Source organism: Dryobates pubescens, chromosome 5 (assembly GCF_014839835.1).
Source record: "Dryobates pubescens isolate bDryPub1 chromosome 5, bDryPub1.pri, whole genome shotgun sequence".
Lineage (NCBI taxonomy): Eukaryota > Metazoa > Chordata > Aves > Piciformes > Picidae > Dryobates > Dryobates pubescens.
In genome coordinates this window covers 22,939,919-22,955,153 of record NC_071616.1, presented here as the reverse complement: position 1 = coordinate 22,955,153, position 15,235 = coordinate 22,939,919, and the positions used below count along the sequence as shown (strand labels likewise).

The 15,235-nt window shown below is 40.0% G+C and overlaps 1 protein-coding gene across 2 annotated transcripts in view; it reads left to right on the top strand.

The window, feature by feature from the left end:
• Nucleotides 1-15,235, top strand: part of ASPG (asparaginase) — a 47,361-nt gene continuing 32,126 nt past the window's right edge. The window contains exons 1-6 of one of the 2 annotated variants that reach the window (XM_054161776.1): nucleotides 1-33; nucleotides 5,626-5,755; nucleotides 9,221-9,332; nucleotides 12,003-12,128; nucleotides 13,555-13,638; nucleotides 14,705-14,831. In XM_054161776.1, the coding sequence (XP_054017751.1) occupies nucleotides 18-33; nucleotides 5,626-5,755; nucleotides 9,221-9,332; nucleotides 12,003-12,128; nucleotides 13,555-13,638; nucleotides 14,705-14,831 (595 nt within the window). In that variant the 5' untranslated portion in view covers nucleotides 1-17. Of the gene's footprint in view, nucleotides 34-548; nucleotides 770-5,625; nucleotides 5,756-9,220; nucleotides 9,333-12,002; nucleotides 12,129-13,554; nucleotides 13,639-14,704; nucleotides 14,832-15,235 lie in introns of those variants that run through there. The other variant, XM_054161775.1, reaches the window with a different exon arrangement.

Below are 15,235 nucleotides of genomic sequence, written 5' to 3'. Positions count from 1 at the left end.
AAGCTGAAATTGTAGGAATGAGTCACCTCAGAGGTGAGGTAAGCAAAGTTCCCACCTTCTTCCTCAAGAGCTTTCTGAAAACAAGAGGGGATCAGAGATCTTTTTGCCGGGGCTGCCGTTGAACCCTTTTTTACTCCCTTTCTCCCCTCCAGGCCTAAACCGTGCTGCTGCTCTTTGCTTCTCCTTCAAGCATGAAAGACCTTGACTTTTCCACGGGGGTCGAGGCTGCCCCGCGGCCGCAGCGGAGCAAAGTACAAGGGGTGGTGCCGCATCCTGGAGGCGGTGTCGGGGCTCGCCCCAGCCAAGCCCGGCCTATCTTCCTCACCGCCCCCCGGGCCCCGCCGCCCTCCAGCTGTACTTCACGGCCGCCCTACAGCCCGCGAGCTCCGGCCATCGCCACCTCGCTGCCCGCTCCTATGCGCGCCATGGTGGCTCTCCCCGCCTCTGGGGGCAGCACCGCGGCCCGGGCAGGCCCCACCCCGCTGCCGGCCCTGACGGCAGGGCGGGAAGGGGCGGCCCCGCAGCGGCCCTATAACTCTGCTTTTGCCGGTTGGGTGGCGGTAGCGGTTTCTCAGGAACGGGATGGAGGCAGCAGCAGCGGCGAGACAGCATCCTCCTGGGGTGCGCTCTCTGGGTAAAGCTCTGGCTGGCACCCGTCCCCAGGAGCGCCCCGGCTACCTCCCGGCCTCCGCCGATGGCTCCAAGGCTGAGGCGCGGGTGCTGGTCATCAACACGGGCGGCACCATTGGCATGGTGCAGGACGTCAAGGGTGAGGGGGCCGCCGGGGGGAGTGGGCGACGGAGGCGGGCTCTCCCTCAGGTTACGCTACGAAACCGGGCAGGGGTGGGTGCTGGCAGGGCGTTGGGCTGCGGCGTGCACCGCTTGGTGAACTGCGTCTGAAGCTGCCGCTTTAAGTGATAGCCTTGCGTTGTGACCGCGCTGCCCGGCGTGGTCTACAGTGAAACATCCCCGGGTTTCTCGAAACTGATACGAGCGATGCCAGAGCCGTCTGTACCCTCCTCTAACTCTCTGTTTCTACCAGCTGGTTAGCTTGGCTGATAGGCATCATTGTGACAAGTGAGCCTCATGGCTAGTTAGAGCAGGTTTTAGCAGACAACGTGTTTCCTGAAGTATGACTCCTTTCTGCCTTCTTTGACGTGCTGAAAATGAAACGAGCTTAATCATACTAGTCATGCAGTCTTTTTATAGCCCCAAAAGAGCCACCATCCCAGGCTGCCTCACGTTCCCACTAGGAAGAGCGTGGGCTGTTTGGAGTTGTTGGCCACCTAGAGGATTTTCAAGTGGTGACCTGACAGATAGAGCTGATGCAAGTGTGGCAGCAAGCCTGCCGCCAAGCGTCATACACACGAGATCAGATACAGCAGCATCTGTGCTCACCTGCCTATGGCCAGGCTTCTGCTGCTGTCCTACCAGCTCTTGACTTCATTCAAGAGTGTTTTTTTGTTTGGTTGGTTGGGGTTTTTTATGCCTGTCACCTTTGCATTTAAACTGTCACAGATTTTTTTTTTAAAGGTGCATACTTCAAATGATATATGGTGACTTTCCTCTCTTTGTCTGCATTGTCTATACTAAAATGTCAACTTTTATTTTCTCAGTTTCCTAACACCATTTAAATGCAAATAAAATAAAATCCCATCTCATTCTTGTATAAATGAACTCCATAACTTCTCATATTGTATGCCTTTTTTCCCTTTTGCTTAAACAAGTGTCAGTCATTAAAACATGTGCAAATAATAATAATGTCCGAATAATAAAGCAAATGATACTGGCTTGCTGCATCCTGGTGAGGGTTTCATCCTGTTTTTCATACACAGATCTAGCAGCTGAGCAGCCAGAGTACCTCTTTCAGAACATTTGGCAGTCTTAGCGTTCAGGCAGAAACTGGTGAAAGGGCATGGGAAAGGCAGCTTGCTTCAACAGAAAAAAATGTACTTGCCTTTTTTTTCCCCTTTTTTTTTAATTAATCAATGGATAGAAAATACCTGTTTACAACCATACGAAGAAATACAAGTGTTTTATTTCAAGTGAACAGGAGTAGCCCCCCTGAACTGCACGAAACCTTTCATAGAGCACCTGCTAAAAGTGAGGAGATCCAGCTAGGTTTATACCTAACTCCTTTCTGTCTAGGCTTACAAGCTTTTCTATGGCCTTTGTAGGAATATGTTCCTGTTCAAAACTACCCCCACGTACAAGGCTGATAGAGTCAAATTCCGTGGGCTCATTGTGTCTGTGTGGAGTAGTTATCACTGTGGTATCTGATTGTAAACCTCCTGCAGAGGTTCTGCAGTTGGCATGTGTATGTGTGGCAGCACCAGCATTTTTTGGACTTGTTGGACTTTTTGCACACCTACAGGTTACCTCTGCGTGAGTAATCTTCAGAGGATGGATAGTGTATTTCTGAATATGTGAGTTGAGTGACAACCAGACTTAGCTGCAGACTCTCTCAGTATTCATGTTTTTGCTGTCAAATAAGCCATTTAAGTGAGTTTTAAAAAATTCTTCCTTCTACTTCCTCCTACTTAATTCTTCCTACAGCATTTTTTTTCTGGCTTCTCAGTAGCTCATTTTAGAAAGAGTATCTTTCTGCACTTAGTGAGGTTACTGTGATACTAATCTTTGCTTCACCCTTTTGTTTATGTTCCTCCTGGCTGGTGCCTTTGGGGAGATCTTTTACTTGGGCTTGTAGGCTGGATCTCTGTCCTACCTTTTACTGAGATATTAAGAATAAAACCACCCAGCAAATATAAATAGAACTAAGCTGAGTCCCATTTGAAGGATTACTTATCTTGGAATATAGTCTGCCTGGATGACTTAGTTAATTATCTGTCTTTAGATGTGCTAGGCTGACAAAGAACTGACTGCTGTAGTCTAAGCCTTTTTCTGTTTGAAAACTATGCACCTCACTTCCAAAAGCTCCAAGTACTACAGCTGAAGAAATTGGCATTTTGACAAACTTTCTGCTTCTCAGCCTTTGCGAAATGTAATCATTACTTTTGGGCACAGTATGTGGATATGGCATTTCTGTTGATATTCCTATAGGTAAAAACTGGTTTAGTGAAGTCCTTTGTGTTCTTCGGCATGGAGAGTTTGTTAGTGTTGGGAATGATGTCCTCAGCCCGTGAATTTTCTTGAGTACAGAGCCCTGCTGACACAGCTGCATCAGACTTTTCCAGCTCCCTGTTCTCTGCCGCAGCATAAGTGATGAGATATCTTGATTGGCAAGTAGCAATAACTGTGTTATCTACAGCATCAGAGTGAAAAACAGAGTCCTCGGCTGTAGATGAGACAGAACCATACTTGCTGTCCTCGGCCACAGTTGCTTGTTTGCTGTTCTGCCTTTGTCTGCTTTGTGATGCTGGGGTTGGCCAGGTAAAGAAGGAAAAGACAGGAATTGATGAGAGCTATTTGGACAAGTTGCACAGAGTGCCTCTTCTCTGCAGGAGTGAAGTTGCTTCAAGTACTTGGTTAACAAGCTTCGCTCACAAAAGATGTTTTTCATGCATAATGAAGTAGAAGTGTTCTTAAAACAGTTGCACTTGAGTAGAAGAGACTGCTAAATGTGGATGCATTTATGGGACTGCATAGATTGTAAGTGGGCCATGTTGGGTACATCTGCCAAATATCTTTTTTAAAAAAAAGTTTAAGTTAGTGCAAGTAATTACAGAAAAATCCCAACAGATTTGTGATTAAGAGTTGAGGAACTGCCCCTTTTAAAGAAGGGATTTAAGGATATTAACCTACATCAGCTCTTTGGTTCCTGAGACAAATACAAAAAGTAAACAGTCTAACCGTTGCCAATATTCAGAGCAAGATGAACATTGAACAGACAGAAGAATAATAAGAAAACACTGAGTAAACACTTGAAACTGGGCTGCATTTCGGAGCCAAAATAATTCTATGCCCAAGTGCAGCAGAAGTGGCCATTTGTGATTAAACTAGGAACATCCTCAACAGGAAAAGCTGTGATTATAGCTGAATGAATGAAACATCCGAAACTTGAAAGCATGTTAAGTATATTCTGTAAAACAAAGTGTTCCAGCAGGAATCCAAACAAAGCCACTCAAATGCTGGTGCCGTCCTGTGAGAGAGTTGGCTGTGAGGAGGCCTGCTATTTCATTTAAGGCGAGCCAGGAGGGAGGTTAGGGAGTTCTTAAGGATTTTCCCATCAGTTTGGAAAGTAAGTGGGAAAAGATAGAAATACTGCTGAAAATGTTCTCTGGGCTTTAAAAAACATTTTAAATAAACTTTGCTGTTTGAAAGTGGAGCAAAAAAATCCCGACAGAACAGATGCTGAATTGGGTGAGATTCACGTTTAAACAGCAGAACTAGGAAGTAGCCTCAAATTAGGAATAATTAGAACTAGCAGAGTAGAATAAAGAGATCTGAGAGTTTGTTCGTCTTCTGAACAGATGGTATAAAACACATTCACTGAGATCAAACTGAACTGGACAGCAATGCCAGAAGAGGCTTGAAGTCCATGAGGAAGTACCTCTAATGGAAGTTTCTTGAATAAAAAAGTCTCAAAAGTCAAAACCAGAATGGCCTCTGCTGGTAAATGCCAACACTGTTGCTGTCCATCCTGAAAGAGGATACTGGGAGATGAGTTGCAAGATCTACCAATGAACTCAGTTCTATGATGCTAAGGACTATAACATCAGTAATTTAGGTCCCTTTCTTTCTAACAGAATGGCATGTGGATTCTTTTTGAAATATGTGATGCAACCAGAATGCCTGCAGATTCAACAAACGCTAGATGTACTTAGAATAATTTAAGCCCCAACGGTCTTAGGGCTCCTGCCACGGAGAGTAAGACAACATCACAAGAAGGGACAGAGATTAAGATCTGCCTGTGGTTTTGGCTTTTTTTTCAGCAGCTATGCAACTTCACTACCTCTTGTCAGTTGAGATGTTCAGTCATAAACCTGCTAGTGGGAAGGACCTGTTCAGGAGGGAGTGATTTGAGCACTTAGTTAAGACTGTTTTGGGAAGCTGAGGTTTCTCTATCTTGGTATATATAGAGAGGTAGATAGATCTTTGTGTATATCTGGCAGTGCACAATAACTGCTGTGGGATTTGCTTTACCTTTCTCTCTTACTTTTTTTTTTCTGTGAAAATGCTATTGCCACTGACAATGAGACACAGCATGCAACTTTACAACAGTCATACTAGTAGCTTGCTATTTGTGACAATAACACTGCAGGCTAATAAGCTTAGCTAAAAATATCACAACTTTATATTACAAAATAAGGCTCAATGTTTCATAAGTCTCTTGCCACCAGGTAGAGAGTGGCTTTGGCAAATGTAAAAAGAGAGTGGTAGCTTCTTGCTACAGTTGTAAAAGTTGCATAAATTTTTGCAACGAAGGAGATTTGTATCATTATTTATTTAAATAAAGGATTTAGTTATTTCAAGTCAAGAAAGTAACTGCAGAGATGTATTGCTTATATTTCATTTTTCATGTTCCTGCAGTGGCAATTGACTATTTACATTTCATTTGAAGGCTGGGAAAACTGTTGAATAGCTTGACTTCTTCCCTCCTTACTACATCACTTGATTCCTCCATCCCTGCTCCTTTATTTACTTCCTTTATTCTTTATCTTTAAGGACTTGCTCCTGAAGCCAATAAATTAGTAAGCAACTTGAAAACTATGCCGATGCTGCATGACGAGGCATATGCCCAGGAAACAAAACTGAACAACTACCATGAATTTCCAGATAACACATTGGTGCTCCCGTAAGTATATGTTCCTTGGAGAGGGAAGGATAGGAAATAGCTTGTTAATTACATCTCCAACTATTTAATGTGAAGAATACATTATGAGATTAGCAAAAATGCTTATGTTGACTTACAAGGAATAAGCTTTCTGTGTCTGACATGATAGAAAATGTCTGTTTTCGTATATTTGCAATGAAGTATCATACAACTGCTTAAGAAATAACTTTTAATTTAGGTAACTATTCTGGGCACCTTAATCTTGCATTTTTTTCTGTGAATGTTAAAATACTGTATAGAAATTAAGAAACTGTCTATACAGCTCTGTGTGAATTATTGTTGGCATATGTCTGAAAAAGTAGCATCTAATTAATGCATCTGTGAATGGGCCTCATGGCTTTAATTCTGCAGGCCTTCTGGCTTAAAAAAACTCTTAAGAACTGATTGTCTTTCCCAAATTTATGCAACATTATGATAATAAGCGATGATCTTACAATTTGCTTTGCTTCTTAACTGCTGGGCAATGATTAATAGGCTTATAGGTTTTATTTAGAGGGCAGTATGCTAATTTGAGATATTCCCCAGCTGTGATGAATGACTCTACTCCTGTAAACATGTTAACTTTGCACGAAGGATGATTTTACACAGTCATTCAAAGATAAATGGGACTGTAGTTGTTTTGCTATAAGTGTAAAACTGGATATTCTTTAATCTTTAAGAAGAAAGTTAGGACATACAAAGAAAATGTAAGGTTTATTTATTTATTTCTATTTTGTGTTGAGGTCTCTGTGTAAAGCTTTTAGAAGTAACCTTGTAAAAGGCAGATAGCAGGAAAGGGGTATGGGAAAATGAAATGAACTCTTGGTGGAGTAGTGTTGATATGAACATACAGTTTGTGCTAAATATGATGATACTAAGAAAAATGGAGCTCTGTTATGGTACTTGTATTTTGTACGGTATTTTGCTTGTAACAAAATAACTTAAAAATACCTCAAAGGATTTGAAATATAGCAAAACCATACTAATATACCCTTTTGAGTCCTAAATATACTTCTCCTGACACACTTTTTCCATGAAGAAAAGATTAAAACAATTATTCACATAAAAATCAAGGTTTTAAAAAACAATCTTTGTTTCTTTGTTTGTTTGTTTTTCTTTTCTGGCACTGCTTAGTGTTATTTGTTGTTAGTAGTGGCAATGTGCCATTTTCTCTTCTGTGCTACCTGAGTGATATTTTAACTAGGCAGTTGAGAAATACTGTGAGTTTCTCAGGAGAGAGAAAATAGGAGGATTTTGTAAACTTTGTATGCCTGTGTGATATCTTTGATCTAAGAGGAACGATATAGTCTCTTTTTGGAGAGAGGAATCAAAATTGATGTACTAGGCTGGTCTCTGGGGTGAGTATGTTGTGTTGTATTTAAGCAGCACATCCTCGGGAGTTTTCACAGATATTTTTTTCCCAACTGACTTCAAAAGTTACTCTTAGCATGCAAATATAATATCCAACAAGGCAATTTTTCATATGAAATTTAACTTTTTATGTTCAATTTATCAGCTGTTTATGAATGAAAACTACACATTGTTTAAATGCTCTCACTGCTGTATGCAGCTGTCTTGCATACCCCATACAGGGAGCAGGTCTGCAGATATTATTAGCTGAAGAACTGATAACTGACTCTTTTTTGCATATTTTGTATTGCTATAAATATATACAGGAATAGAAAGTGGGAACAAAACACTACTTTGTATTCTGGGGGAAGGTAATCAACTTTTCTGTACAGTAAACACCTTATTTAGGGAACTTTTATACATCCATGCAGTGTCCTGGTCTTTTCTATAGCCTTTGACTGTCTTCCACTGTAAGTGCTGCAATATCTGTCTCAGTTACATCTGGCAGGGAACTTCACATCACCCTCAGGCAGTGGAAGAGCACTGAGAATGCTCTGAAGGTGATCCTGTTTAAACATGCTCCAGATGGTTGCCTGAAAAGAACAAGTAGGAAGGGCAGAGCTGGCCCACCAGCAGCTTTTTGGTAGCTGCTCATTGACCACACCATGCGTGAAAATGGTGAATATCCTCTTTCAAGCTTCTGAAAGGTAGCATAAAATAGTAGTAGTAGTGTTATTGTATTACTCCAAATCTTAACTGTAAAGTTGAATTTATTTGGACAGGTTAGAAAATTCATATGGAGAAATAAGCACGTTTTGTGGGGTGAAACACGTGCTCTGTATGCAGTTCCTTTGGCTGTCAAATCAAAGGTCCTTGAAGATTCAGATCTCTTGAGATAGACAGATGGAGAAAGGGAGACTTGTGATTGGAGGCAGAGAGGGCAGACAGCAGGCTTATAGCCAGAACAGTCCTAATGTGGTTGCTCACCATCATCATCTTTGATAAGTCCCCTGTAAATTTGAGGTGGAGTAAAATGCTTAGTGTCTAGACAGTTTTTAATCTTTGGCCTCCATCTGCTGGGCAACACACTGCATGATGTTTGAAAGTGGTATGTTTCTCAGCCTCATAGGTACTTTATCCTATTGCTTGATGTTTTGGTTTGTTTTGGTTTTGTGGGATTTTTTTTCTCTCTTGCATACTTGCTTTGTCTTGTTCTTATTGTACTTTGATTGGTCTTTTCCTAGCTGTCAAGGTTGCACTTGCTCAGTGGCCAATAACTGATCGCCAGTGGGTTGTTTATAGTACTGAGGTCTCTGATTTCAACCTGTGTCAGTATTTTAAGATCCTTGCTACTATGACAAGCTTTAGTTCTGCATTGTAAGAGACAGCTGGTACCATGTAGCAAGCTTTCTTACTGAAGTGTCAACAGGCCAAATAGGCTAGGACTGGAATTTTGCAATGTTAGCCTTTTACTAGCAAAGGCAACAGTGCACTTGAAGATCTTAACTAACTAAGAGTTATTTCTGAAATATGAGGTCAGAGAAACTGGGAAGAGTGGATCTTCTAAAGGTCACAAAAATTAATCCCAGTCACAACTCTCAAGAGAAGATGCCATTTGTGTCAGGAAAAAATGTCTGTTTATAGGGTATCTATTTATATTTGTCAAAGGATCAGAAAGTTATTGCAACTCTTCTGCTGACTTCCTATAACTCTTGGGAGCTTTATAGATTCCTCTCAATAGCTTAGGAAGCGGTTTTTTTAACCTTAAGGCTTTGTATCAACTTTTGCTAGAACTCAGTTCCAAACTTTAAAAAATCTGGGATCATCTTTTCTGTCTTTAGTTTTTCTGGCCCCTCTCCACCTCTCAAGTTATTGTTATTAAATTTAATTTAGGGATTTGTGCTTTAAACCACATCAGTCCTTGAACTTATAAACTTAGTGTTCTGAATTTAAGACCTTTTTTCCTGACTGGCGATGGGGAGGAAAAGTGTAAAAACTATTGATTTAAAGAAAAAAAACAGAAGCTATGGACTGATGTTAGCATTAAGATTTAAACTTTTTTTTTTCCCCCTTTAAACTTTTTTTCTTTATTCATAGTCTCTCTAAGGAAAACAAAAGAATTTTTTACACAATCCTGGAGCTCTCACCACTGCTTGATTCTTCCAACATGACACCGGATGATTGGGCCAAAATTGCAAAGAAACTTGAGGTACTACAGTGTGGAATAAGAATTAATTTGCTTCAATGAAGCCATCAGTGCATGTAGTGTACTTAGTAACATAGAATATTTCAGTAGTGCTATATGGATATACTTGATTGTTTAAAATGTAAATGTTATATGCCTTGATTGCTTACTTGCAAAGTAACAAGTACTCTGCTTGCAAGGCTTGCTGATTTTATCTTTTTGTCCTTTCAAAAATGTTGCAAACTCATTGAAATTAGGTAGCTCTTCCAATGATAAGTCGTATGATAATTCCATACAAGAAAATAAACAAGAAAGTTACAGCTATGATAGAGTAAGATATGTAATATGTAGGTTGATATGTTCTGAAATTTTGACTTAAAATCACTGTCCAAAAATGTTGAAGAAAATCCTTAGGTATAGGTAACTTTAACTGAATGTTGCTTAGTTACACATCACTTTAGTGTTGAAGTAGCCTAATAATTGACTATTAACATAAAATAATTCCACTCTTTTGTGCTTTTCTTACTCTGGACAAAGACAGACTTGACTAGCTTTGGCTTTGCAGTCAGCAGAAAAAATGCTATCCTGGTTAGGTTTCCCACAGTGGAAAATGTGTAAAGCCCTGAATATTTCTGTATATATAGATACATTAATTGTATCCTTCTCTAGATTAACATCAGCATTTCTCTGTGTCTGTCCCCATGTCTGAACTTAGCTGTCTGCTTTTAAGAAAGTAAGAATGCAAAGCATTTCAAATACTTCCCACCAGGAATTCATATATAGCTGTTGGAAATAAGTAAGTGTGGCATAGTAAGATATTCTCTTCCATTGCTGCTAGCTCTGTGACAGTGAGCTTTGTAGTGTAAATTTCCACGTTTGACCAAGCTGTCAGAATGCATGTGAACAGTAAAGTCGTGCAGGGTTTGATGCTGAAGATTCAGCTAACAGTCCTTCACCTCTAGGTCTTCTAATCCTGAAACCACCAAACCAAGGATGGTGCTCCTCCTATCAAATGCATCTTTTCAGGTCAGAGAAGAGACAAAGCTGGTGTGTTGATAGAGAGCCTCTAGAATGGAGCATGCACGCAGATGGGAAAAACCCAGGGCCAAGAGTAAAAGGCAGTAATCCCAAAGTGAACAGGAGAGAATTCACCTTTCCTCCTTAATGGCATATTTGTTTTATTATACAAAAAGTGTTTCTTTCCTGTACGCCGTGTGTAGCTTCTCTGTATATAAAAATATGCACTAAGTGAAAGTGCTGAGAATGGGGAACAAACCTCACTTCAACTATCTGGCTTAAGTATAGACACTGCCACTTTGTGTTGGACATGTACTTGGCAGAGATGTAACATGCTGATGACTTTCCAGACTGAAACATACTAATGTATTTCTGTGGGATGCATCCTTAAATGCCAGCCTGATCTTTTATGTTATAAAGCTTAAACCAAGCTATGTTGTTCTGCATCTAATAAGGTACATAGGGCTGAAAATATTTGTGAGTGTACTGATTAAGTTAGAGAGGGCTATTTCTGTAATCTCAGCCCTTCTTGATACTTAATCTTGTTACTGTATTGGTGGATAATTTACAGCATGCTTCCTGCATCGTGCTGTAGTCTGGCCTACAGAAAGATCAGGCAGCGCTGGTGGTGTTCTGCTTGAAACATCCAGTAGGTAGCAACACGTAAGCATGAATATCAGTGAAGACATAGTGAAAGGACAAATAGAAATCTGTAGGTTAGTTTGGAGGTCATCTTATTATCATGAGATGCCAAGCATGTAGCATAACAATTGTCAATAAAAATAAATGTAGTTCTATGGCAACTCCCCTTTTATTGCCCATGCTGGCACTTCATCTATCTGCTTTGACTTCTGTGTAATCATTTCCGTATTACCAAGCTGCATCAGAGACAGTGTCTTTCACTAGTATGTTTACTTTGTGCATCACGTACTAATGTGGGGAGGAAACACTTTTTCCTCCAAAAGCCAGCAAGATGAACCACGTCATTCATGGTTTTGCATTTTAAAAAGCTCCTGTGTGGAATTATATGTAGATTAAAGTTATTATAAATTTCCTTTTTGCATCTGTACATGCCTGAAAGTCTAAGGGGCTTTTCAAAACCCAGCAAGTGTATGTACCTTTAATGAGCACTAATAAGCCTCTTCACCTCTCTCTGCTGCAGAAGTCACATGTTGCTGCAGAGGATCTTCTCGACAGAAGAGGGCAATCTTACACTGGCAATTTGCCTGTCTGCCACCCGGACTAAATGGACATTTTTTTCTATACATTATCATAGCCTTGGTTTGCCTAATCTGTTCCTGTAAATGGTGTAATCCCTAAAGCAAAAGCAGCAACAAGAAATCAGACTATGCAACTAATTTGCATATGTTAACATTTCTGTTTAAAGCCATTGCTAAGCTTTTCTTAATTAGCAGTCTTCTGGTTTAAAAATGCTGCATTAATATGTACGCATAGAAGAATCTCTTTGACTGTTCTGTAATTGGAATGACTGGCTCTAGTGTCTACTGTCCTGTTAACCCTTAAACTGAAAACAGGATAACTTTGGGAGGAATTGAGTGTGGTGCTTTTTAAAGAATATGCTGATGCTTGCAACAGTGAAAATAATGCACTGTGTACCCCACTTGCTGATACCAGTGCATTACTCTAACAGTGTGGAAACTGCCTCTCCATCTCCAGGAGCATTATGAAAAGTATGATGGTTTTGTGATCCTTCACGGTACTGATACCATGGCCTACACAGCTTCAGCCTTATCCTTCATGTGTGAGAACCTGGGTAAAACTGTTGTTCTGACAGGATCTCAGGTAATGGACTTAATCTGAAGTTGAATTCAAAAGTTTGCTTTCTTTTTTTTTTTTTTTTATTTGTAAAACTAGGTAGTATCCTGTTTGTCACTGTGTAATTTAGTACAGGGCAGGCCTCAGGCCAGGGTGAGTGAACACAGTGATGGTCAAAATTAGTGAGAATTTATGGGCTTACCAGCTGAGGATCTGCCCCATAATTTTGTCATTAATGACTTTACAACTCTGTACCAAATCAGACCAGTAGTTCATTATGTCTGGGACCAGATGCTTCAGAGAAAGATACAAGAGCCTCTCAGTGGCCATTGTGTATTAATCGGTTTATATGAGAAAAATCTTCCCAGCCTCAGGTGGCTGCTGGTTGTTAGCTGCCTTTTTTTCTTGTAAAGCCCTGAAGCTTACTGCGTTTTGCTTCATCAGTTGTTGTCCTGTTTAATATTACTCATTGGTGCATTCTTTCTTTCTTTCCTTTTTTACAAAAAGCATTAGATGCATTTTTGATGATTTCTGTTCCACAAAGCATGCAGTATGGTCTGTTTCCTTTCCTCTAAGGACTGTATTTATTAATTTTCATTCTCTTAGCTGGAGATCAGCCCTTTGCATATTGTCTGAGGGGGAGGGATTGTCTTAGAAGAATAGCATGCTTGAATGTAAAATACAGCTCTAATCACAAAGAAGAGATGAAACATCACACTGTAAAATTCCCCTCCTCCATTTCATAACTTCCCTTTCACATGTGGTCTATTTGAAGTCAGAATACAAAAGTCTAGTGAGGAGCAGGCTCCCACTTAATGTTTTGACATGGGAGAGTCTAGTCGTGATACATCATATTCATGGTTTTACTTTCTTTTTGGCTTTATTGCTTGAAAATCTGCCTGACATATGATCCAGCAATGGAGCATGTGATTTTTTTTTTTTTTTCATTGCTAAAAGGACATCTGACTCTTTTAATAAATTGGCAATCTGAAAAGACAAAGAAATCAGCAGACCAAATTTCTGGTTTTCATCTTGTCCTTTTGGTAATAACTTGCTGGCTCAGTTTTTCTATCCTGTTGAGGAAAGATGGTGCAAGAGAGCTGTTGTGAAGCCCGTAGTGGCAGTTTTGTATGATCTGGAGGTGTTTCTTTTTCTCTGTGCACCCACTTCTTCTCTGTGCCTGCTATTTTTTGTATTTTTCCTGAATCAGTCTTTTAATCTGCTTAATCACACTACAATCATCTCTTGATTAGCTTTTTAAGCGCTTAAAGAAGTCTGTTTAGCACAGAGAGAAATCCTGCCATCTGCTGCAGTCTGAAATGGTCTGAAGAAGGAAACTTTATTTGTCATAAATCATTGTTATCTAAATTATTCATGTGCTTTTATTAAATAAGTGGAATATATTTTTTTCTGCTGTGTAGGACAGAGTGTAATTTCAGTCTCTGCTCTTTAGGTGCCCATATACGAGTTGCAAAATGATGGCCGAGCCAACCTTCTGGGGGCACTGCTGATTGCTGGGCAGTTCGTGATTCCTGAGGTCTGTTTGCCTGTGAAGACATCTCAGAAACTGCTTTTCTTCCTCCAACCAAGACATATACTTACATACTCAAAGTATCTGGTAGGCAGAAAGGAATTGCACTTAAACAGGAAGATAAAAGGATTCCACTGAGGTAACAGGCACTTACATGGCAAAGCACTTGCTGTTTTCTCACAAGCCGTATCCTGTTTTGCTTGTATACAATCTGTAAAGACTATCCAGTCTGAAATGTAGCTTGAAGCAGACTTGAAATCAGAGGTTCCCTTGCAAATATGTGGAATCTGAAACACTCCTAAGTCAATTTTAGAATTTCAAAGTAACTTTCAGTTAAAAAGTCTCTCCAGAAGTGGAACAAGCATATTCTCCCTCTAATTCCTGAAGACTGAAGTGTCAAGGATGTTACATACAATGGAATGAAAGTACCTCCATGGTTTCAGCACCCTGCCTTTAAAGTTGTTGCTGTGCAGCCCAAAAATCAGGAGACAAAACTGGTCAGGTTATACCTCATTTCATTTGTGCCATGTGCCAAAAGCTGCTTCTTGTAAGACAACAGCAATAGCTGACTGACCAAGATCTTCATAATTAATAACAGCTTTGAGGTATCTCTTTTCCTTTGAATTCCAATTGACAAACTTTAAGAGACTTGACAAGGGACTTAGTTATTTATGAGTGGTAACTCTTTTGAAAGTTGTCCTCATTTTCACCAGGTCTTTTGTTAAGGTTTTGGACTATGAATTTAAATATAACTGATGGACTTTTTAATAAGTCTTATTTCTTTCCTCTATCTCTGAAGTGGACTCAGGCAAATTTGCTGTCTGCTAGACTATGCCTCCTGAGAGGATTACGAAACTAGTTAGCTCTTGACTTGTTTTGTTCTGAATTCTTAAACCAATATGACAGATGTGCCAACTCTTTTTGAAAGGGTAAGATCTGTAAACATCTGCTAGCCTCCAAGTTACTTTAAAGATTTAGAAAACACTTTATAAAGGATGGACTATAGTATTTATCTACTGAATCTTTTAATTACTGGCTTATTCATAGACCTGTTTCTTTACTTGTCTTGCAGGTGTGCCTGTATTTTTATAATAAACTGTACAGGGGAAATAGGGTGACTAAGGTGGATGCTGGGAGTTTCAATGCCTTTTCCTCACCTAACCTGCCTCCACTTGCAAATGCTGAGGTTGATATTACAAGTAAGCAACATCATCTCTTAAGCCTTGTAATTTATGCCTCATGCAATAGAACTCTAGCTGAAAAGGATCTGTGCCTATGTGGTTGAAATGCTAAGTCTGAACTCAAATATCTTTGAAAGCACTGTAGCTTGATTCCAGTTTATCTGCTCTGAACTGTTTATCTATTAGTAAGACTGAGAATTTGTGACTCAATTGCATTTATCTATTGCTTATAGATGTGAGCTAGACTGACTTTGACTAAAGGTCTAGGCTAACCAGGGGGAATGTTGCCCCCATGTCATGAAAGTGCTTGCTCTGAAGATCAAAATGAGGGAGTGAGGACTGAAAGAACAAAGAGTTTAATCTTGTTAATGACCATGCTGGATTCCAAAATCAGGCAAAAGAGTCATTGCAGAGTACTTGCA